Below are 24,659 nucleotides of genomic sequence, written 5' to 3' on the forward strand. Positions count from 1 at the left end.
GAGCTCAATCCCTAAGTTGGTTTGTTTTGGTTCAACCAGGGTTGATAAAACCATGGTTGATGGCTCAGCACGTTGGGCACTTTTGTGTCTATGAGATCAATATGGTTTGAACTAACCCTGGTACAGGGTGACCTCACCCACAAAGCCGATGTAGGGCCTCCTGCTTGGGCAGGGGGGGTTGGACTAGATGACCTACAAAGTCCCTTCCAACTCTGTTATTCTATTTTTTTTAAAAAAGCACAGAATTTGACGGGTGGTTGCCTCCCCCCATCCCTTCCCCAGTCCCCAAAACTTCCCCCCGGTGGAATATCTGCCTGCCAAGCAAACTTCCAGCGGAGAAGCCTCTCCTCCCGCACCCGCACCCCCTCCCACGTGCCTGTTTTCCCTTCCAGGCGTGGAAAAGCCTTTCCAACCGCGTGGGAAAATTCAAAGGCCACTTTCCCACGGAACCGGAACCGGAAGAAGCGGTTTTCCTTCTCTCTCTCTCTCTCTCTCTCTTTCTTTTTTTATTTGTTTCCTGACGCTTTCTTTATCCGCCTGCGGGAGGTGTTTTCTCCCCTGCCCTCCAGGAATTCAAACTCTCTCATTTTAACTGTTTGGAGGGGAATCGCTCGCTGACTTGGCACTACAATGCTAAGCTCACATATAGTTGACCGGATAGGCTGGATAATTATCTTCTATGGGGTCTCCAACCTTGGCCACTTTAAGACTTGTGGAGTTCAACTCCCAGAATTCCTCAGCCAGCTGGCTGAGGAATTCTGGGAGTTGAAGTCCACAAGTCTTAAAGTGGCCAAGGTTGGAGACCCCTGGTCTATGTAGTGTGATAGACATTAGGATAATATTTTAAGATAAATAGATATGAAGGGTGAAATATGGGAATTATGAATACAAATTAAGCATTAATTGGAAAATTAGAGATTGGATGATGACATTATTAAAAATGCATAAAATATGATTAGCGGTAAAATGATAAAATTAAACAGTGGGTGATTAGATAATGAAAGACTATATTTTAATGTAAATATGTGTATTATCAGTAGAAACCTATGGATTGGATGATTGGTAAGAACATGAATAGATGTATTTTAAATGTTTAAATGATTGTGATTAGTACTAGAAGTGTACATTGAGATATTGGTTAATGAAAGAAAGAAGGATGAAATTTTAACACAAATAGATGGAAGACATAAATAAAATATGATTAAAAAGACGTCTTTGAATATTACAATGATATGGGGGGGCGGAATTAAAATTAAAAGAGATAGAAATAAGAGGGGAACAATAGTACACATATATTAATATATCAAGACATATGAAAGAACAAGAGGGGGGTTTAGAAAATGAAGGGCGGAAATATAAGGTATGCATAAATAAATTCAGGCCTTCCTTCCTTCCTTCCATGACCCAGTTCTCTTCTGCCACCCCAGCTTGGCCACCAAGCCACAAAGGTTGGGGACCGCTATTCTAGTCCAGCCCCCTACCCAGGCAGAAAACCCCCTCTACCAGGGGTGGGATTCTACCAGTTCGCGCCTATTCCTTAGAACCGGTTAACATTCTAAGCAGTTTGGAGAACCGGTTGTTAGAAGAAATTACTGGCCTAATCCTGTAAGGAAGGCAGGAAGGAAACATTCTGGTGTTGCTTACAGAAACTGCCTCTCCATTAACTCTTATTACATTCTTGGCAGGACTAGACTTCCTGTCTCTGGAACTTCTCTGGAGTTTTTCCCCCCTCCTTTGCTGGTACTTTGGTTGTGTGGAGTGACCATTTAAAGTTACAATGGCACTGAAAAATGTGACTTATGACTGTTTTTCACACTTACGACTGTTGCAGCATCCCCAAAGTCATGAGAAGCCAGGCGAGGAGATGCGTGCTTCTGATGTGAGTGATATTGAGTGGGCCACGCCCAGCCAGTTACGTGACCACCAAGCCACGCCCACCACTGAAGCCACGCTCACAGAACCGGTTAAAAAATTTGAATCCCACCCCTGCCTCTACCCCAGGGATGGTATTCAAGTTTTTTTACTACCAGTTCTGTGGGCATGGCTTGGTGGGCATGGTAGGGGAAGGATATACTGCAAAATCTCCATTCCCTCCCCACTCCTGGGGGAAGGTTACTGCAAAATCCCCAATCCCTCCCCACCCCACTAACCTGCTTTCCAGCTCCGTTCTCCTATGCAGGGCAACCAAAGAAGACCCAGCCGATCGGCTGGGACTCAAAGGGAGGCAGAGAATAGATGGGGGCGGGGCCAGTCAAGGTGGGTATTTACCGCTTCTCCAAACTACTCAAAATTTCCACTCTTGGTTCTCCAGGACCTGTCAGAACTGGCTGAATACCACCTTTCCTCTACCCTTTCAGACAAATGGTTATCCAAACTCTTCTTAACAACTTCCCATGTGGGACAGAGCTGTAGAAGCTTCTTGGAGAATCTCCATGGACTTCCAGTGTGGGAGCACTCACAACTTCTGGGGGCAAAACTTTCCATTAATTTAAGTGGGTTTTTTTTTCTGAGAAAGTTTTATTCAATTTTCACATATTAAAAAACATATTTTTTTTCAGTGAACAGCATTCCAGGTTAACACATTTCCGTACAAACTTGACTTTCATTTCCTACTCACCTTTCACGATTGATAACATACCTTGACTTTATATATTTTCTTTAATTTTATTCATCTAATTCCTTCCCGCTTATTTTATGAATTTTTTCAATTCGTTACTTAAATCTACTTCCTTAAATTCTTAATGCCTCTTTAAATATCTTCATATTCATCATATTTAAGTGTTTTAACTGTATTTTAACGTGGTTAATTTAATAAGCCATGATCAGTTGGGTTCTCTCAAAGCTGAGTTTGAGTCGGCATGACATATTAAGCTAGAAACAAGCCACGTTTAGCGGACTGGGCGAAGCTGCTCCGTACCGGAGTCTGCATTTCTATTCCTCATGGCGCTGGTGGCACAGAAGCGAAACGAAGCTACAGAGGCTGCTCAGCTCATAGATATACAATTTGTTAAGTTTGTGGCTCATTGTGTTGTGTGAATCAAGTTGTATAGTTGGTTCACAATGAACGCAATGCAGGAACCCAGCTTCACTCCTTCTAGGAAACCAGGCGTCTGTAGTTTGAATGAGCACAGGTTCAGTCACTCTTCATTTTTCTATCTCTGTGGTGACTGAATCCCATGGTAACAGCTTTTATTTCTGGTATGTAATCCCTTGTGGCTATCAGACCATAGAGATAGAAAAAGTAGAAGTGCAGAGGTGAATAACAGAACAGAATGACAGAGTTGGAAGGGACTTTGTAGGTCATCTAGTCCAACCCCCTTTCCAAGCAGGAGACCCTACACCATTTTTGTCGTATGTCTGTCCAGTCTCTTCTTGAAAGCTTCCAGTGATGAAGCTCCCACAACTTCTGAAAGCAACTTCTGTTCCAGTGGCTGATTGTTCTCGCTGTCAGAAAATTTCTCCTTATGTGTTTGAATATTATAGCTCGGGTCAAACCAACAGCCCAATTTCTCCTTACTTCCAGGTCGAATCTCTCCTTGATCAGTTTCCATCCATTATTCTTTGTCTGGCCTACAGGCGCTTTAGAAAATAGCTTGACCCCCTTCCTCTCTGGGGCAGCCCCTCAAATATTGGAAGACCGCTATCATGTCTCCCCTGGTCCTTCTCTTCAGTAGACTAGCCATGCCCAGTTCCTGTAACCGTCCTTCATATGTTTTAGCCTCCAGTCCCCTAATCATCCTGGTTGCTCTTTGCACTTTTTCTAGAGTCTCAACATCTTTATAATGTGGTGACCAAAACTGGATGCAGTACTCTAGGTGTGGTCTTACTAAGGCTTTATAGAGTAGTATTAGTACCTCCCTTGATCTTGACTGTATCCCTCTGTTAATACAACTTAGGATTGCATTAGCTTTTTTGGCTGCCACTGCACACTGCTGGCTCATATTTAGCTGGTTGTCCACTAAGACTCCAAGATCCCTCTCACAGTTACAGCTATTAAGCCTGGTTTCACCCAGTCTATATGTGTACTTTTGGTTTTTCTTGCCTAAATATAGATCTTGAACTCTCATCATTTCTGCAGGTCACCAGAAATTCATAGGACATTTTTGGAGCCTAATTCCCTCCCCGAATTAAAATATAGTCTGTCGACACCAAAATGCAATTTAGAAAGACTTTATTAAATTTGGACGAAAGAGAGATTTGAAGAGAAATAAAGCAGGGTGCAGTATAAAAAGAACGATTAAATAAAGTTAGCTTCTACAATGCCTATATGGAATCACTATAAGCCAAGGTCCATTAACTTGCGTTCCGAGAGCATATGGATCTTCATGTGCGTTAAAGCCAAAGACAAGAGAGAGAAAGAAAAATAAAATATACCTGCTATTACTTTGAGGTAAAGGGGGAGTGGAGGGGGAGGAGGAAGAGGAGGAGGAGGGCTGAAAGGAAGTGGGGAAATCCCCACCAATCAGAAGCTGGCAAGAACGTGCTGGTTGAACCCTCCCGAAAAGGGAGGTGGCTCCCTCATCCTTGCCGAGGTGAGAAACCAAAGGTGGTAGGCAGGTTCACTCTGGTAGATCCTTGACATGGCATTTCCGACAGGCCTTCTCACGATGCCAAGTTCACAGCTGCCCTTGGGCCGCAGACATCAGCAAAAACTGCCCAGATGCATCCCTGTTGGGCATGTACCATTTTCCCGATAGGGGGCAACGCTTTAGGATGGACCCAAACTCAACTCCATCCCATGGCCGCAAACTTGCCCTCTTCAACGTCCGTAACTCATCCCCCCCTCCCAAACGCCAGGCCCCCACATCCACACCCTGCGCGGCTTCAGGACGGGAGGGAATCAAAATGGGCAGGAGCCCCCAGCAGTTTCTCTTACACTGATGCGACCGCTTGTAAGGAACAAACCTTGGTCGGAGCCAGAGCTAGCCGAAATGTTCACATTGAACTGGTTATAGCGTACATGCAATCCAAACGTATGAGTTAAATCAACTCACTTAAAATATAATCCGTTTTCTTTTAAAAAAAAAAAAATCTAAGAGGTAAGGAAAAGGAAAACCAAGGAAAGAAAAAACCACGATGGCCATAGAGACAATGTCCTATTCACCCATCACATGATCGGTCGACTTCTCCAAACATACACCGCTGTGTTGTTCCGGCTGTCCGTTAAGCGAGAAGAGAAGGTACGGCGCAGACCTGGTGGACAAAACAAAAACTATCAAGGTGAGGGAAGGGCTTTACGCCTTCTCCTTCAAACGAGTCTGTTCATGCACGAGGAGTTTTTGGTTTCAGAACGAAGCGGAGTACTCAAACCATCTGTCTCCGGGCGTGGATTTTTTCATGCTTGTGAAGGTTGGAGCGATGGCCGAAGCATTTGCCGCAGACCATGCAACGGTAGGGAGTCTCCTTCGTGTGGGTCCTCTGGTGAGCGACATAAGCCGATTTGTCCCGGAAACTTTTGGGACATTCGGGACACTGGTAGGGTTTTTCTCCCGTATGGATTTTCTCGTGTTGAACCAGCCCGGCGTTCTGAGAAAAGCTTTTCCCGCACTCCCCGCAGTGGTACGGCCTCTCTCCGGTGTGGGATCTTCTGTGCTTCCTAAGAGAAGACGCGTCGCCGAAGCTCTTCCCGCATTCCACGCAAACGTACGGTTTTTCTCCCGTGTGGATCCTCTCATGGACAATGACGTTGGCCCGGTGCCGGAAGCTCTTCCCGCAAACCGAGCAAGGGTAGGGCTTCTCTTCCGTGTGGATCCTCATGTGGACGTGGTAAGCGGAGGTGTTTCGGAAGCTCTTCCCACAGACGGGGCACTCGTGCGGTTTCTCTCCCGTGTGGATACGCTGGTGCCGGATGACGTCGAACTTGTGGGCGAAACTCTGTCCGCAGTCGACACAATGATACGGCTTCTCTCCCGTATGTGTCCTCTGGTGAGCCAAGAGCCCGCTTTTCTTGCTAAAGCTGTGTTCGCAGTCCGGGCAAGGGAAAGCCTTCTTTGGCACGTGGCTTTTTTCGTGGGCGGTCAGCTGCGAGCGCTGGCTGAAGCTCTGCCCGCATTTGGAGCAAATGAAGGGTTTCTCTCCCGTGTGGATGCTCTGGTGGGCCACCAGCACGTCTATCCCCGAAAAGCTCTCTCCGCAGTCCCAGCAGGTGTATGGATTCCCCACCGAAGCTGGAAAAGAAACACAGTTGCCTGCTTAATTACTCTGGCCGGTTTGGGACTGATCTGTGGACATGCCTTTCGTAGGATCCAATCTGACTACCCTGTTTCTCCAACAATACGGCCTCCCCCAATAGGAAGTCCCAGCATGTTTTATAGGCATGAAATGAAATTAAGCCCGTCCCCCCAAATTAAGGCCTATATTAAAACATGTGAAATGGGGGGGAATGGTGGGGGGGCTTGCCATTAGGAAGTACTTTTGTTGCACACCCGGATATGGTGCTGCCTGCGTTGACCCCGATACGAAGTGCCCCACCAACGCCGAGGTCAACCTCTAAGCCGTCGCCGCCCACCCGCCTGAAGATGCAAGGGGGGGGAATTAAGTAACCCCCGAAAAGATGGCCTAGCCATTTTTTCGGGGCTCAAAAAAAAAAAAAAAAAAGACCCGGCCTTATTATATGAGAAACACGGTAGCTGGAGAGTTTGGCTGGGAAAATTATTGTTTAATTGTATGAACTGGTGTTTGGGAACCTCAAGAGTTAGTTTTACTTCGACATTATTGTGCCGTGTATTCAATAAACAGTAAGATATTCGGAAACAGGAATGAACCAGGGGTTTTATGTGGATTCTCGACACTGGATGTTGACAGATGCATTCTGTACTACTCTAGCAGGCGACTCACCTAGAATTGGGGAGAGGGAATTCTTCACTTGCCCCAAAGGCCTCTGAGCGGCTGCTGAAATAAGGAGAGGCGCCTTATAACGTGGCTTTTGCCTCTGCCACGGAAGCGGGGCTTCCCAAGGAAAGACATGGACGCCAGTCAGGCCACTTGGTAGTGCTAGCTCAAGCCTTTTTTTTGTAATTGGGCAATGCCAGGATGGTCTCAGAGCACAGGGGCAACTCTAGAAACGTCTACCCAGCTCAATCCTGGCTTCTTTAACCAAACGGAATGTCAACTAATCGGCAGCTCAAACAGAGGGGTGGCATCCAAGGTACTTTAAATGGAAACGGAAGTTTCGTGATCCCAGAGAAGGGAAAAGTCAACATTCCTGGAGGTCTGTAATAAAGCGAGCGGAAGAGCGACGTCGCAGCATCACTGGAATAGCTAGGAAACCTGGGGAAGATTTCTGCCTTTGAGGCTAGCCCCCCCCTTTTTTTTAAAACCTTTTCGCTTGCTGTTTTGGGGTTGAAAGGCTGGGAAATCCTTACCCAGTAAAGGGACGTCCTCTTCTTTGTTCTCCCTGAACATCGGCCATTCGCTCGACTCCATCGGTGGCCCTACGGTCCCATGGAAATCCACAGTTGCCTCTTTGAAGGGCCAGAGACCCTAGAAAAACAGCCAGACCCAACAGCAAGACAGTAGCAGAAGGGAAGGAGTGAGAGGCGAGGAGGATCTGGACTTTCCCGCCAGCCTAGCTGCACACCCAATCCCCAAACCCACACCTACTAACTGGGAAAATAACAGTCTGTCTACATATAGATCAGGGGAGTCAAAGTCAATTTATTGAGGGTTGCATCAGGGTTGTGTGTCACCTTGGGGCAGGGGGACAGGGTTGTGTGGCCGGCTCAATGTCACTGGCTCAATTTTTGCTGGCAGAGGGGCTGCAGGAGGTCGCCGCGGCTGAAAATGGAGCACAGGTAGGCCACGCACAGGCTCCGTTTTCACTGGCAGAAGGCTGCAGGAGGCTATTGTGGTTAAAAATGGAGCCTGAGAATGGCCCTCCTGCGCTCCATTTTTGCTGACAGAGACCCCGCAGGCCGGTCCATCGCTCTTTCCAGGGTGGCCATGCCCGCCAAATCTGTTCTTCATTACCAATTAACTGTGGGGATTCACTTGAGAACCCTGGCAAGGAAGGTCGTAAAATGGGGGCAAAACTTACTTAACAACTATCTCTCACATAACGACAGAAATGTTGGCCTCAACTGTGGTCGTTAAGTCAAGGACCGCCTGCATTGTCTAGGGCAGTGATGCTGAACCTTTTTGTTGTGGTGTGCCGAAAGCGCACGCGCCCCAGCACCCACGATGCAATGCGCCCCCCCTGCGCATGCATGCGCCACACCCCCACCCCGCCCCCTTACCTGCACTGCGCATGCGTGTGCCTCCCAGCTGATTTTCGGCCTGTTGGAGGCCGTTTTCGCCCTCCCGGAGGCTCGAGGGAAGCCTCTGCAGCCTTGGGAGGCTGAAAATGGGCCCGTTTCGGCACTTCCGGTATTTCCAGAAGGCCCGTTTTTCGGCCTCCCGAGGCTGCAGAGGCTTTCCTCGAGCCTCCGGGAGGGCGAAAATGGCCTCAAACAGGCCGAAAATCAGCTGGGAGGCGCACGCATGCGCAGTGCAGGTAGGTTTGGCTGGGGCTTGTGTGCCTGCCCAAATGGCTCAGCGTGCCACTGTGGCACGTGTGCCATAGGTTCACCATCACGGGTCTGGGGTTTCTGTGGCTGAATTTGTAATAGGACTCCCTATTACGCTAAACGCCAAGAAGCCTCAGAGTGCGCACTGCAGGCTTAAGGCTGGAGCCGAGGAACATCTGGATAGCCTCATTTCAATTACCCTCCTTTTCAGATATTGGGCAAGGGCCCTTCTCAAAGCTAAAAGAGGGCAAGAACCGCTGGGTGACCTCTGATGTTGAAAACCTGCGCTCTGCTGCTGTAGAGGTAGTCCTCCACTCACATCAGTTCACCTAGTGAGCGTTCAAAGCTACCACAGCACTGAAAAAAAGCGACTTGTGACCACTTTTCACAGCATTCCCCACAGTCATGTGATCAAAATTCCAAGACACTTGTCAACTGACTCATAGTTATGTCGTGGGGTGATGTCATCCAGGGGTGGCCTTCAAAATATTTAGCAAAGGGTTCTCTGGCCGGTTGCTGGGTGGGCGTGGCCTAGTTGGCCTCGTGCACCATTGAGGGGGGGGGGCTGTTTTTGTCCTCCCTGGGCTCCGGAGGCTTTCCTCAAGCTTCTGGGAGGACGAAAACGGCCTCCCCGGGGTCTCTGGAGGATGGAAACAGGCCCGTTTCTGGCCTTCCGGAACTTCTTGGAGGCCTGTTTTTTGCCCTCCCTGAGCCACCGCACAGGCCCTGCACTTAACTGGGATCCAAAACAAGCGCATGGGGAATCCTGGGAGGGGCGGGGTGGGGCCAGCCAGGGGTGGGATTTGCCGGTTCGCCGAACCACCAATAAAATTAACTACCGGTTCGCTTGAACCGGGGTGAACCGGTAGCACCCACCCCTGAGGTAATTCTTTTTCGCGACCTTTTGGCAAGCAAAGTCCACGGGGAAGCCAGATTCACTTAACATCCCTGAGGCAAACGTAACAACTGTGGCAAGAAAGGTTGTAAAACGGGGCAAAAAAAAAAATCACTGAACACAGGTTTCACTTAGCAACAGAAAAGTTGGGCTCCATTGTGGTTGTAAGCCGAGGACCCCCCTATACTTTTCTACGCCTGCTCCTTGGCTGATTTAAATTTTTGCCGTTTGAAACATTCCAACACTGGGTTCCTCCTTGATTTATTGGAAACAAGCCCTTGAAAACTCGGCAATTCCTGGTCCTGAATTGAAGTGGTATCTTTCCTGGCTCTCGCAGTTGTATTAATCTTCCATTCCTGCAATTCCAAACAAATTCCAAACATTCTGGAGAGACTGGGCCTTCCCGTCCGAGGGGGGGTGGAAGCAAACATTTTCAGCCTCTCTTGCCTGTCTGGAATTTGAAAGCATTGCACAAAATGGCTGATGAAGTAAGGCCTTTCTTTAACGGGTCTCAAAATGGCAGCCAAAAGGCCCAGGGAGCTTAACAAGCCATTGAAGAGATGATTTTTTTTCCAAGCTCTCTTTTTCTTTTTTCTTTTCAAATGAACACTCAGGCATTTGGGGGGGGGACGACACACGAAAACAGTCTGGAAAAAGGTTACAGGTAGTCCTCAACTTACGTCAGTTTGTGCCTCGTGACCGTTTTTCGCACTTACGGAGATTTGCGGCGTGCACCTGGTCACGCGCGTATCGGGTTCGGACGCCTGGCGACCGACTCATATTTATGACAGTTGCAGTGGGCTGGAATTGGCATGATCCCTTTTCGGCGACCTTGTGACAAGCGAGGTCAATGGGGAAGCCAGATTGGCTCAGCAACCGTGTTACGAACTTCACAAGTGCAGCGATTCGCTTCACAACCGCTGGCAAAGTAGGTCGTGAAGTGGGGCAAAACTCATTTCACAAATGTCTCGCTTAGCAGCAGAAATTTTGGGGCTCAACTATGGTCGTAGGTCAAGGACTACCGTTATAAAAACATTTAATTTTGCCTGGAGGAACAGGAAGGGGGTGAGGAATATGCTCAAAATTGGCCCAAACTGATTCTCTTAGGTATAAGAGGAAGAAAATAGCTGTTAGATTATTTAGATTTTGTTATGATATTTAGACTAGATCTGTGTTTCTCAGCTTTAGCAATGTGAAGGTGTGTGGACTTCAACTCCCAGAATTCTGGGAGTTGAAGTCCACACACCTTCACATTGCCAAGGTTGAAAACATTGCGGTAACCTGTTGCTCCTCTCCCAACCAAATTTTGGGGGCCACGCTTGATGTCACTTGCCGAGCCTCAGTTTCCCAGTTCCTCCTTCCCAACCCCTCTTTCTCACCTGCCGTTCCCCCCGCTCTGTCCCTTGCTGACGTCCCAGGAAATTCTCAGCCAGGCTAACAGCTTGAAAGCAGGTCTCTGGATGCCCGGCTCGGACCCAGTTCTGCATTTCTTCGGGCAAAATGGACAGGAACTGCTCCAAGATCACCAGCTCCAGGATCTGGCTTTTAGAACGCCGCTCCGGTTGCAGCCAGCGATGGCAGAGCTTCCACAGCATGCCGCAGACTTCGCGGGGACCCTCGGCGTCCTGGTAGCAGAACTGCCGGAAACACTGGCGTTCAATGTCCAGGCTGGCGCCGGTCACTTCCAGGCCCTCCTCCCCTACCTCTATGAATTCAGTCTTGTCTTTCGCGCAGGCGCTGTTGACCAACGGCCGGGCTTCTTCACCAATGTGCAAGAGGGGCTGGATTATCCTGTTCTGCCGGCGGTGCAGGCCGACGTCGGAGGTTTCCTCCAGGGACGAGAGTTCGGCCTCCGAATGGACGCTTCCTTCCACCTTCAGCAGCTGCTCATTCCCTGGCTCAGAAACCGGGGACTGTTTGCCTATCATAAACTTCTCTTCTTCCACTTCCAAGCAACAGTCTTCTGGATTGGCCGCCGGCTCCTGCTTAATGGCTTCCGCTGTTACTCTTTCCGCGGATTCTTTGGCTCTCTCCGAAGGAATCCTGAGAGGCCTTTCCGCCACTTCCTTCTTGGGTTCAGCTTCTTTGTGGACCTCGACTTTCAGGCCATCTTCCACATTGGCATCTAGCTGGAGATCCAAGCCGGCTGGGTTTCTGTGTTCCCCTGCCATCGTCGCTTCTTAATGCTTAATCTGGCTGGGGATCGGTCCTGGGAAACTGTTTCTCAGGGTGCGGGGAAGGATGCTGGTGCAGGAATTGGAGACGGGTTAGCAAGGAAGCGTTCTGGCCTGGAATTAAAAAAGATAAAATAATAATAATCCAAGGGAATGGTATAACCCCGTGGTGGCAAACCTATAGCACCCATGGCAGAAGTGGCACGTAGAGCCAGCTTCGCCGGCATGCGAGCCGTTGCACCAGAGCAGGTCCACTGAGCGTGCATGCCCGCCGCCCGCCCGCCAGCTAATCGTCGGGTAGCTGCCACGCATGTTGGGGGGGCGCTTGGGAGACACACTTTTGGCATGCGAGGATGGAAAAGTTAGCCATCACTGGTATAACCAATAAAGGAGACTATTTATAGCTCAGGGTTGAAGTGAGGGGGTTGCTTGGTGCTCTCTAAGTTTGTTTGTTTTCTTGCAGACGTTTTTATTACCCAAACTAGGTAATGCATCGTCAGTTCTAGTAAGGAGTGGGGTTTGCTGTCAGTTTATATTTTGGTTTCTTGGCTGTCTGGGTGGGACGGTCTAAGAGATTCCTTGGTTAGGTCAGTGTTGACTAAGCTTTTTGGGCACCTGTGCCAAAAATTGTGTGTGCTTGCAAGCGCTGCTTGCATGCCAGCAGCCAGAAGGCAATGTGTGCGTCCCCCCCCACATGTCCTGTGCATGCATGCGCCTTCCTCCTTACCTGATTTTTGGCCCATTGGAGGCCTTTTTCGGCCTCCCAGAGGCTTGAGGAAAGCTTCTGCAGGCCGAAAAAATGGGCCCGTTTCATCACTTCCGCTATTTCCGGAAATACAGGAAGTGACCAAACGGGCCTATTTTTTCGGTCTGCAAAGGCTTCCTTCAAGTGTGGTGCAGAAAAGGTTAGCCATCACTGCTCTACCCAAACCAATGGACAAAAGATGGTTTAATGTTCAATATATTTCTACGAGTAGATTGTCATAAACTAGCCTAGGGAAGAGACAACTAAAATTGGAGTAACCTTTCAGAATCTGCAACTTAAGAAGATTTGACCACACTGGTTTTTCCAATCCGAGATCTCCCAATCTGATTTGTGCTTGTATCATCCCAATAACCGTTAATTAATATTGATACCCTGAGCACGAAGTCATACAAACTGAAGCCAGTTATTGTTCTGACCCAAACCTTGTTCCAAGGAAACAAACACGAAACAGAGGTAACAGCCAAACCTTTTAATGATTCTTTACGAATTCCATTCCTTCACGGTTAAAAGGCTGTTTCAAACTGATTGTCGCTGATGAGAACAAGCCTTGCCAAGGTTGTGCAAGGCTGCCAAGAACACTAGATAAAGTTTCCAAGAAATATTTCAAACACCAAGAGTCTCCAAAAAACACCAACCAAGATATTCCGAACGTCCACAAGGTTTGAGTGCAAAAACTTCTTTGCTTCCTGCAAAGAACTCCGGTTTCTCAGCTGGCTTTTATCTCTTAAGGGAGGGGCCATTACCTTGCAACCTTACTCCCGAGTTGCCTGTGCTGCTGCAACTGCTCTTTCCTTAGAGCAGCCCTGTGTGCGCGCACTGGGCACAGGCTCCTCGGGGTCCTCTTCATCACTGCTGCCAGCCTCCACAAGCTCCGAAGGCAGCACTTCACTCCCTGATGGTCCTGGCCCCATCCCTGCATCACACGCAGGCCCCTCATCCGAGACCTCGCTCTCCGAGACCTCAGCCGTCCGCACCTGCTGCTGGCGAACCACAACAGTTATAGAGATGTGGCATTGTTACCCAAGGTTTTTGTCAATTAGGCTGATAAACAGAGGAGGCGGCCTTTGAGGAGGTACTCATGGGATTACTTTTCTGATCTGTGTGTACATATCTGCCTTTGCCTCTCCCCCAACACTTTCCAGACAGGCTGTAATTCCTTTTTTTTTTTTTTTTTTGAAAGAAACAAACTGGCTATTGTTCAGACTCCGTGAAAGACTAGGGAAGGAAATATTTTGAGAAACCCTGACCTAGTGATATCGAGTTGTAAGTATTTCATCGTATAGGAAATATTTGAGATAAATACAAAAGGAAATGTTCACACCCCGGAGCAACTGATCGTTGCACAGAGAGTCCTCGACTTACAACAGTTCATTTAGTGACCATTCAAAGTTACCATGGCCCTGGGAAAAAAAGCTCTTAGGATCGTTTTTCACACTCACGACCCCAAGGGAGCCAGGCGTTGAGTTTTGCGCCCTTTTACAACCTTCCTTGTTTACGGTTGTTAAATGAATCACTGCGGTTGTCAAGTTAGTCACACGGTTGTGAAATCAATCTGGCTTCACCCGTTGATTTTGCTGGTTGACTGCGGGATCTCGGGAGGCAGTAACAGTCATCAACATGAACCACTAGACACAAGGGCAGTTTTTTCCCCCAATGACATCACTCTGCTAAACAACTAATTCCCACAACACTGTCAAACTATTTACTAAGACTGTATTACTATTCTTCTTCTCATCCTTCCTATTACCTATCTCTTCCCACTTATGACTGTAACTTTTATTGCTTGTATCTTTACAATTTATATTGTTTTATTTGTTCCCTAATATGATTTGATTGCTTATTTGTATCCTCTATGACTATTATTAAGTGTCGTACCTGATGATTCTTGACTCTTGACAAAAGTATCTTTTCTTTTATGTGCACTGAGAGCATTTGCACCAAGAAAAAATTACTTGTGTGTCCAATCACATTTGGCCAAAAAAAAAAAAAAGATTTCTATTCTATTCCTATTCCATTCTATTCTAATTACCAATCGTAGGAATTTTGATTACGGGACCAAGAGGATGCGGCAATGGTTGTTAAGTGTGAAAAACATAGTCCCGTTTTTTTCAGTGCCGTTGTAAACTTTGAACGGTCACTAAATGAACTGTGGTAAGTTGAGGACTCGCTGTACTGGAGCAGCTGGTACAGAAATCAGATTGCAGACTGCTGGTCCGATCCATTGGTTTTATGCACCTGCAAATGGCAGACAGGCTGAACAGATTTTTAGGAAGAAGGGAAGCAAGAAGATTTTATAAAAAAGGGAAACTGGAATTTCCAGAAGGCTGAGTTGCTCACCAAAACTGGCCAAGGGAAAGGAGAGAGAGGGAGGGAGGGAGGAGAGGGAAGATAGAGGGGGAGGGAGAGAGAGGATGGGAGGGAGGGAGGGAGAGAGAGGGAGAGATGGAAGGGAGGGAGAGAGGAGAGAGAGAGGGAGGGAGTGAGAGAGAGTAAGAGAGGGGGGGGAGGGAGAGGGGAGGGAGAGAGAGGGAGGAAGAGAGGGAGAGGGGAGAGAGGGAGAGGGGGAGGGAGGGAGAGAGAGACAGAGGGAGGGAGCGAGGGAATTGAGAGAGAGAGAGGGAGGGAGGGAGGGAGGGAGGGAAGAGAGAGGGGAGGGAGGAAGAGAGAGGGAGGGGGGAGAGGGGAGAGAGTAACAGAGGGGGAGGGAGGGAGAGGAGAGAGAGAGAGGAGAAAGAGAGGGAGGGAGGGAGGGGAGAGAAGGAAGGGGAGAGGAGAGGGGAGGGAGGGAGAGAGGGAAGGGGAGGGAAGGGAAGGAGGGAGAGGGGGAGGGAGAGACAGAGGGAGGGAGCGAGAGGGAGGTGAGAGAGGGAGGGGAGGGAGGGAGATAGAGGGGGGGAGGGAGGGGAGAGAGAGTAAGAGAGGGGAGGGAGAGAGAGGGAGGAAGAGAGGGAGAGGGGGAGCGAGAGGGAATTGAGAGAGAGAGAGAGAAACAAAAGGCGGATTGATCAGAGAAGGAAGACCAGCACCGAACTTGAATGGGCAGCTGTCATCCATGGATCAAGTTACCTGACTGACTACCAGGCTTGACTGTTGGGAATGGGTGGAGAAACAAGATGTGTAGAGAGAAAACACAGGTAGTCCTCGACTTCCAACAGTTCATTTAGTGACCGTTCAAAGTTTCAGCGGCACTGAAAAAAAAAAAAGTGACTTAGGACCGTTTTTTTAACACTTTCGACCGTTGCCGCCTCCCCAGGGTCCCCTGATCAAAATCCAGGCGCTTGGCAACTGACTCGTATTTATGACCCAGAGTCATGGGATTCTCCTTTTGCCACCTTCCAACAAGCCGAGTCAATGGAGAAGCCAGGTTCACCGAACAACCGGGGTTACTAATTTATCCACTGCAGAAGATTCACTTCACAACTGTGGCAGGAAAAGCACTAAAAAACGGGGCAAAACTCACTCAAGAAATGTCTCGCTGAACAACAGAAATGTTGGGCTCTATTGGGGTTGTAAGTCGAGGACTGCCTGTATACCAAGAGTCTGGCGACGCCACGCAGTCCGATTCCTTGAAACGGGCGGGGGGAAACCACTGAAATTTACCTCATGAGGCGGCTGTCCAACCTCTTCTTTAAAAAGAGATGGGAGAATTTATAAAATAAACTAAGTAAATTATGGTCATCTCGTAAAATATGAATGAATAAATCTATAGTCAAATGATTGATTAATAATGATATTAGGGTATTTAATTTTTGATTGATAATATGAGCTTTTATGTAATGTAACTGTAATTGAAGACTACGAAATGGATGCACAAAATGATTTGTAAACCAACCGGCACACTGTTTGTATATCTATGGAAGAAAGTTTGATGTTTTTATGTTTTGTTTTTTTATGTTTGTTTTTAAAAACCAATAAAATTTACCAAAAAAAAAAAAAAGAGAGAGAGATGGGAGAATTTACAACCTCTACAGACGAGACAGTTCCGATGTTGCACAGACTCGCCAGAAAGTTCATCCTTCTCTTTCGATCTAATGGACATGAGCTGCAACTTATTTCTGCTATTTCAGATTCTAACAGAGTAAAACTACTGAGTCTGTCATCCTCACCTCTATAAATGTCTAGTTTGGTTCTGCAACCCAACAAGACAGACACAGACTCCAGAGAGTAATTAGGACTGCAGAAAAAAGAATGGCTTCCAACCTGCCTTCCATCGAGGACGTGTATACTGCACGAGTCAAAAAGAGGGCTGTGAAAATATTTACAGACCCCCTCACATCCCGGACATAAACTGTTTCAACTCCTTCCCACAAAACGAGGCTACAGAGCACTGCACACCAGAACAATTTAGTTTACTTTATTGTCATTGCACCTCGTGCAACAAAAGCAAACACCATCTTCGGTGAACATCATGACCATGAAAATAAACACAAAACACACATCCTTCACACTCCACACATTGAACCGGAAACCCCCGACACCGCACCAACACTGCACTATACAGCAGAATTCAAAAGAGCTACTGCCCTGGGAGAAAAGCTGTTTTTCAGCCTATTTGTCCTTGTTTTTAATATTCGGTACCGTCTGCCGGATGGTAATAGTTAAAAAAAAAAGGGTTCCCGGGATGAGATGGATCTTTGGGAATGTTTTGAGCTTTCTTAAGGCAGCGGGACCTATAAAGCTTTTCCAAAGAGGGGAGAGGGCAACCCATGATCCTCTGGACAATAACATTAACCCTCTGGAGTGCTTTCCTATATGCCACTGTGCAATTGGCAAACCATACAGAGGTGCAGTAAATTAAGATACTCTCTATGGTGCAGCGGTAGAAGGTTCCCAGCAGTTTTTCATTCGGTTGTTGTTTTCTGAGAAGCCTCAGGTAGTATAACCTCTGCTGGGCCCTTTTGACCAGGGCTGCAATGTGAGCACCTCAGGTCAGGTCCTCTTTTAGGGTAACACCCAGAAATTTAAAACTGTCCACTTGCTCCACTTGGTCTCCATTGATAAGCAAGGGCTGGATGTCTGATCTGTTCCTTCTATATAAGCTCCTTCGTCTTATTGGTGTTGGATCAACTAGACACAAGGACAGTTTTTTCCAAACCCTATCACTCTGTTAAACAAATATTTCCCTCAACACTGTCCAACTATTTACAAAGTCTACACTACTATTACTATTAATCTTCTCATCACCCATCCCCTCCCACTTGCGACTGTATGACTGTAACATTGTCGCTTGTATCCTTACGATTTATATTGTTTCCTAGTATGATTTGATTGCTTATTGTACCCTATGACTATCATTAAGTGTTGTACCTTGTGATTCTTGACTCTCCACAAATATATATATATATTTTATGTATACAGAGAGCATTTGCACCAAGACAAATCCCTTGTGTGTCCAATTACACTTGGCCAATAAAGAATTCTATTCTATTCTATTCTATTCTATTCTATTCTATTCTATTCTATTCTATTCTACTCTACTCTACTCTACTCTATTTCTATTCTACTCTATTTCTATTCTATTCTAATTCTATTCTATTCTATTCTAATTCTCTTCTCTTCTCTTCTTTCCAATTTTTATTCTATTCTATTCTATTCTATTCTATTCTATTCTATTATTCTATTCTATTCTATTATTCTATTCTATTCTATTCTATTCTATTCTATTCTATTCTATTCTATTCTATTCTATTCTATTCTATCCTATCCTATCCTATTTCTATTCTATTGTATAGGTAGCCCTTGACCTACGATGGGTTGCTTAGCAACCATTCAAAATCCCACCCCCCAAAAAAAAAAATTCCAAAAAAAGCCGCTTTTGACCCAGATTTGAAATTCCGACCTCCGGCCTCTCCAACCACACACTCATGTGATAACTTTTTGGGCACGTTTAAGGCCATTTTGCGGTCATGTGTCCACAATTCGGAACGTTTTGGCTAGAAAACGGGCGTTTACTTCCAATTTCTGTCAAAAATTGCCCCATGTGGTGTTTTCTTTACAATCGCATTCACTTATAGAGTGCTGGAAAAAAAAAAGCCATAAAGTTGGGCATGGTCACATGATGACTCAGTTTACAACACTCATGAGTTGTGACTGATATTATAACCGATCAAACGAGGACTACTTGTGGTGGAAAACCATTTTTAAATCTTTTTCTCTATATTGGAGCAAAAGAAAATCACAGGCAATCCTCAACTTACAATAGTTCACTTAGTGACCAATCAAAGTTACAATCCCACTGAAGAAAGTGACTTATTATGACCCCTTTTCACACTTTCACATTGCATCCTCCCCCATCCTCACGTGATCAAAATTCAGATGCTTGGAAACTGATTCATATTTATGACCGTTGCTGTGTCCCAGGATCGTATGATCCCTTCTTGCGGCCTTCCGACAAGCAAAGACAATGGGGAAGCCAGATTCACTTAATAATCATGTTGCTAACTTAACAACTGTGGCAAGAAAGGTTGTAAAATGAGGCAAAACTCTTATATACCTGTCTTTCATAACAACAGATATCTGGGCTCAGTTGTGGTCGTAAGTCGAGCTGTATCAATCTATTCACAAAATGAAGTTATGCTAAATTTAGGAGCCGGCCTCATTTTTCAGCCATTCAATATATTCTTTTATTGATCCTTAAGTGCAGAACTGATCGTTCTCCCTCTCTGAGAACGGAATAGGCCATGTTGCCTGCAATAAAACTAAGGATTTTCTAAAAGCATTAAAAAAAAGGAGGAAAAACTGGGTTAGATTATATCCAGGGATTTTTTTCACTTCAGTCATTTCTGACTTGAGGGTCAGAAAACTATTCCAAATCATAATGGCATTATTTTCTCAGGTTACAAAGCAGCTCTGTATTATTATCTTTGCTGAAACAGCAGCTCCTTAAATGGTTAAGTTAGTTCATCAAAAACTATTCAACTTGGGTTCCTAAACTGTTTCTTTCAACATGTACACTAAGAACCGATAGCCAACTTTTAATGTTGTTGTTCCCATTTCTGTTTTCTATCTTCCCTCTTAAATGTTAATCCTTAAAAGCATAACTTTAATATCAAAGATTGCATCTTAAGCCTTTCTGTTGATATTACTGCTTTTTATAAACCATTCCAGAAGCCATTGTTTGCTAAAGAATTAAGAATATTGCTTTGAGCAAGATCTTTTTTTTACCAAGATAATTAGAGTGCCATCCCTTAATTCTTTCCTTAATTTGTATCTCCGAGATAGTTATGTTGAATGGAATTTTGTTCAATATATCTGGAAGGATATATTGGACAAGAATTATTGCTCAACTTACTTTTCATTCAAAAATTATGCATTTAAATTCAGAATAGTTTTCCTGATTAGACTACATTATGGAAAAGCTATCATTCAAAATAGAATATATAATATACATGTACCTTATTCTTGTTTTGTAGTGTGTAGGAAAATCTTTAACAAGCTTTGGAAATGAAAAAAGCTCCAAGTTGCTCTATTCTGTAATCTGAAGTCTAATAAATGTAGAATTTTAGTTCTCTCCAGCACAAGGTGTTATATTACACTGTATTTATGTTTTAAACTGTACACTTTTAGGTCTTATATGTGCAAATAGGGTGCATGGGTTGCGCTGTTTGTTTTCATTAGGGTGGCAGTTAGGTTCTAACAATATTCCAGAGTGATGGACTGAAGAAACTTCTTGAATGAAAAATGAAACGTTTAAAAAAAACAAACCCAGAAAGTCTAGTTACCTTTTGGATATCCCAGCGTGATATATATATCGATCTTTCAGAAAAGCTTATATAAGATAGTGGGTCAAGCTTTTTCGACATGCATTCTTATTTGTTATAATGAACGATGTTACATTTATAAACCATGGATTTTGACATTAAGCATTATAGATTTTTTCCCTTCGTTTGTTTCTGGATTTTGCCACACCACACATAAATGATCAAATCTGTGCTCCAAAACAACAGAGAGAATCAGGAAGTTATAGTCATATAAAAAGATGCTGTTAAAAGGATGGAGGCTTTCTTTTAAAAAATATCAATCAAAATGAGATCAAATTAACATCTGCATTCTGCCCTTTCTGTAGTATATCTTCCTTTCCACCAAAATAAAATCTGGCTACCTTCTTGCTTACAGTTTAGAAGGGAGCTTGAAACGATTATCTTTTTAACCAGGCCTTCTGTTGTTGGCTTTTAATGACAGATTTATGTTTGTAAATTGCCTAGAGCCAGTAGGATTATGAGTGTGTTAAAATCACCTAAAGCTGTGTGAAATAATTCAAATTCACTGCAAGATATTATTTTTTTTAAAAACCTTATAAAATCCACCGTAGGGCAATATCTTTTTAAAAGGCAAGTCAAAATGGCACAATTTGAAATCTCCTGAACATTTCATTAGAGCTGGAGTGCATAAAGCCAGGATTAAAAAGCAGCAAATATTGTACCTCTGAAAAGAACAGAAACACATTTTTTTTTAAAGAAGATGATTTCTGGTTCTGCTTTTTAGTTTGATTGATACAGTGACAGAAGCAACGCTTACCCGTATAATACAAAATTGTTTGTAAAATTAAGTTACTTCATATCCCAGTTGCTGGGGCATCTTAGTTTAGGAAAATATAGTATTAGGATTGAGTTATGAGAGAAAGCATTTCATCAGGTGAAGAAACAATTTTTTTCTCCTCCCTAATTCAGGATTTAAAGAATAAAAAATCCATTCAGACCAGACCAGAGAGTGCATCTATAGAACAAAGAAAATATATATGATTCCTCCCCAAGACTTAAATATTTTTCTCTCTTGAGTGGATTTTAAGAGTTAACATTCTGTTTCCAAATGGTTTGCTTTACTTGAAGCACTGATCTGGATTAGGAGCACCTTTAAAGTGCTATTTATTAAAATAATGCTTTGATTTTCTAAGAATGACTTCATACCAGCTGTAACCCATCTCAAAATATCATTAATCTGGAACGGTGAAATAAAAACTCGTTAAAAAATTGTTGGCTCTTCATATAATGTATCTACTTTAAAGTAAAAGTATCTGTTCATGATCTTATATGTCAGGAAAAAAATATATGCTGAAAAGACCAACCATACAGTTAGACAATCAGAGAGAGTTAAGGGTATCCCTTCTTCTTAATGCTTTTTTGATGGCAATGCATGCTATTTTACTTATTCCAAAATGTAGAAAGGCAACACATACAATATTCTAGAGCTCTTCTATTACAGCTAGTCCTCTACTTACAGCCACAACGATTTGTTGTAAGTTGAGGACCACTTGTCATTAACTTAGCTCAATAGTACTTTAAAATATTATAAACTGAAAAAAATAATATCTATATATAAAAGCGAAATAGCACTCACGCATCATCACAAAATCTCCAGAACCGTAAAGCCTACAAACTTGAAATTTGGCACATACATATGTTCCTCTTGGCTTCTAGGTGTTCACTAAGAAAGGATTTTTCCAAATGACCACCAGAGCATTAGTATTTCCTATATTATTATTATTATTAACACGCTCTGATGCTAAGGAGTTCCACTCCCCCTCCCCACCTGAAAAGAAATCTGTTCCAACTGCAGCTGAGCTAAGCCACGCCCAGGCTCCTTGCTGTCTCCTTCTTTGCTCACACAGCAAATACTCTTCCAGTTTCCAAACCGCCCTCTACTCTCTCACACGCTGACAGGACACTAGCCGGATGAATAACCGACGGATGCTGGTAGGCCGAGGCAGAACTCCCCCCCTCCCTTATTTTCCTCCCCAAAAACTGGCCCGATCACATAGCGAAGAAGCACGGGTAACCCTGCTAGTTAATGATAAATAACTGCCCTGCCACAGCCTCCATCTCCCCTGGCTGGCGCCCCCTGGCCTTTCTAAAGCAGAGGTGGAAAACCCATCCAGTGGCCGTCGGGACTACAAACCCCAGCATTCCCAGCCAATACAATCTAAGCCAAACCTTAGGACCTGCTTCCTCCTCCGACTTCTCTGGAAGGGACCCTTTCTGGGGAAGGGGAATAACAGATCATCCGAGTTGGAAAGGGACCTTGTAGGTCATCCAGTCCAACCCACTCACCCCCCGCCCGCCCAAGCGGGAGACCCTACACCATTTCTGACCGATGGGAGTCCAATCTCTTCTTTGAAAGCCATGGGGGACCGTTATGGCCGGGTGGGGGGAGAAAAGAAGAAGGGAAGCGGCTGTGGCTTCTTCCCCAACCCCGGGGTTTGCAAGGACGGCCGGGAGGGGGCTGGATTGGTGGAGATTGGAGACCCCACCCCACCCCCAGGATCTTGGGGGGGGGGCGGGGGTGCCTCCGGCCAAGCGCTTCCCTCCAGCCCCCGCCGCATCCTGCGGGGTGGCTGGAAGGGGCGAAGTAACGGTAGGAGTCAATCGAGGCTCCACGTGGGCGACGTGCCCGAGGAGGCTGCCCTGCTGGGGGGCTCCCGCAGATCCCCCTCCTCCTCCCGGCTGCTTTCAATGGGGGGGCTGCTGCTGCTGATCCGGGCTGCCCTGCCAGCGGCCTCCCCGAGACTCACCGGCCTCTTCCGCCCGCGCAAGAGCCGCAAAATCCCCGACTCGGCTTCGGAAGCGCCGCTTCAAAGTGCCTGGTGCGGTGGGGTGGTGGGGGCGGGGGAGGGAGGAAGCAAGAGAGACGGCAGGCGCCCCGAGAGCGGAGGGTGCAAGGGGAGGGGAGCGTGGGGGATTAAAAAAAAGAGAGAGAGAGAGAGAACGCAAACGATCTTCGTCACATCCGGTCTGGGTCTCTTCGCTTTTATTTATTTTAGTTTTTCCTCTCCCTGACGAGGCGCTCTAGGAACCCCTTCCCCCACCCCACCCCGGCCAAACTCCCCGAAGGATCTCGGTGATAGGAGGAACCGCCGGCGAGAGACTGTCTAGCCGGCGGCGATCGGTACACGGTAAAAAAAGGAAAGCCGGATGGTGATGAGGAGGAGGAGGATGGCTCCGCTTCGGAGGGTAAAGAGGGCTAGAGCGGTCTTTTTCCTATGCTCTGCGGGAAATTAACCCTTCCCTTGCCAGTTCGCCCAGAGAGAGGCCCTCTCCTCTTCCTTTCCATAGGTTTTGGCAAGCATGATTTGGCAAGCATGGACAATTGGAGGGTTTGTGTGTGTGTGTGTGTGTGTGTAAATAACATTTGAGGAAAAGCCAGCTCTACATTCTGAAAAGCAAAATTTATTTTTATTTTATTTTATTTTATTTTATTTTATTTTATTTTATTTTATTTTATTTTATTTTATTTTATTTTATTTTATTATTTTATTTTATTTTATTTTATTTTATTATTTTATTATTTTATTTTATTATTTTATTTTATGTTATTTTATTTTATTTTATTTTATTTAGTCAAAAGCTTACAATTCAACAGAAACAAGAATAAACATGAGTTTAAATACAAGAAATAGGAACTAATCATTGGGGACAATAGGACGGGCGTTAGGCACAATGCTTATGCACTCCCCTTACAGACCTCTTTAGGACCTCTAAGGTCAATAGAGGTTAGTTTGAGGGTAAAGGAGTGAGGGGTTTGAGCAGGTGACAACAGAATCAGGTAGTGAGTTCCAGAGATTGACCACTCTGTGGCTGAAATCGTACTTCCTTGCAATCCAAGTTTGGAGTGGTTTACATTAAGTTTATATCTTGTTGTGTGCTCTTGTGTTGTTGTGGTTAAAGCTGAAACAGAATAGAATAGAATAGAATAGAATAGAATAGAATAGAATAGAATAGAATAGAATAGAATAGAATAGAATACCTTTATTGTCATTGCATTCTACAAATACAATGAAACTTGAAAGCTACTCCAGCACAGTGTCCCAAACACCACATCACAATCACACCATAGGGTATTTAAAAATTAAACTAATTAAAATAATAATTAAAAACCTAGTCTAAAACCTATCTAAAACATATAGTAAGTTAGTAAGTTAGTAAGTATAGTAAGTTATGCATTGTTTGATTCAGGACAATTATTGCCTTGGAAAAGAAACTGTTTCTCGGTCTATTAGTCCTCGTTTTAAGACACCTATAACGCCTCCCTGATGGTAACAGTTCAAAATATGAATGTCCAGGATGAGAACGGTCTGTGGAGATTTTTAGTGCTCTAGAGTCTGGTCTTCGCAATCTCTTCCAAAGATGAAAGAGAGCAACCGATGATTTTTTTGTGCTGTGTTTATAACTCTCTGGAGCATCTTCTTATCCACTACAGAGCATCCAGCATACCACACAGTTACACGGTATGCCAAAATGGTCTCAATGATAAAAAGTAACTAGCAACTTCTCACCCAGACCACTCTTTTTCAGCAGCCTCAGAAAGTGCAGGCGCTGTTGGGCCTT

At 45.2% G+C, this 24,659-nt stretch overlaps 2 protein-coding genes across 4 annotated transcripts in view; one reads left to right on the forward strand and one right to left on the reverse strand.

Moving 5' to 3' along the window:
* Positions 1-24,659, forward strand: part of LOC113428961 (uncharacterized) — a 103,081-nt gene that overhangs the window by 70,343 nt on the left and 8,079 nt on the right. The gene's annotated exons all lie outside the window — the stretch shown is intronic.
* Positions 4,155-23,297, reverse strand: LOC113425125 (uncharacterized). Of its 3 annotated transcripts, none has more exons than XM_026687114.2 (4): positions 22,847-23,297; positions 10,779-11,687; positions 7,365-7,482; positions 4,155-6,167 (listed from the first exon to the last, which is right to left on the reverse strand). In XM_026687114.2, the coding sequence occupies exons 2-4, from the start codon at positions 11,568-11,570 to the stop codon at positions 5,305-5,307; spliced, it is 1,773 nt and encodes a 590-aa protein (XP_026542899.2). In that variant the 5' UTR covers positions 11,571-11,687; positions 22,847-23,297; the 3' UTR covers positions 4,155-5,304. The 3 variants fall into 3 exon arrangements, with proteins under 3 accessions (XP_026542899.2, XP_087809204.1, XP_087809203.1); XM_087953078.1 differs by lacking the exon at positions 22,847-23,297 and adding an exon at positions 15,406-15,425; XM_087953077.1 differs by lacking the exon at positions 22,847-23,297 and adding an exon at positions 13,643-13,662.

The sequence above is a fragment of the Notechis scutatus genome, chromosome 2 (genome assembly GCF_049901735.1).
Source record: "Notechis scutatus isolate UNSWTSFEM ecotype Mainland chromosome 2, rNotScu1.2, whole genome shotgun sequence".
NCBI lineage: Eukaryota > Metazoa > Chordata > Lepidosauria > Squamata > Elapidae > Notechis > Notechis scutatus.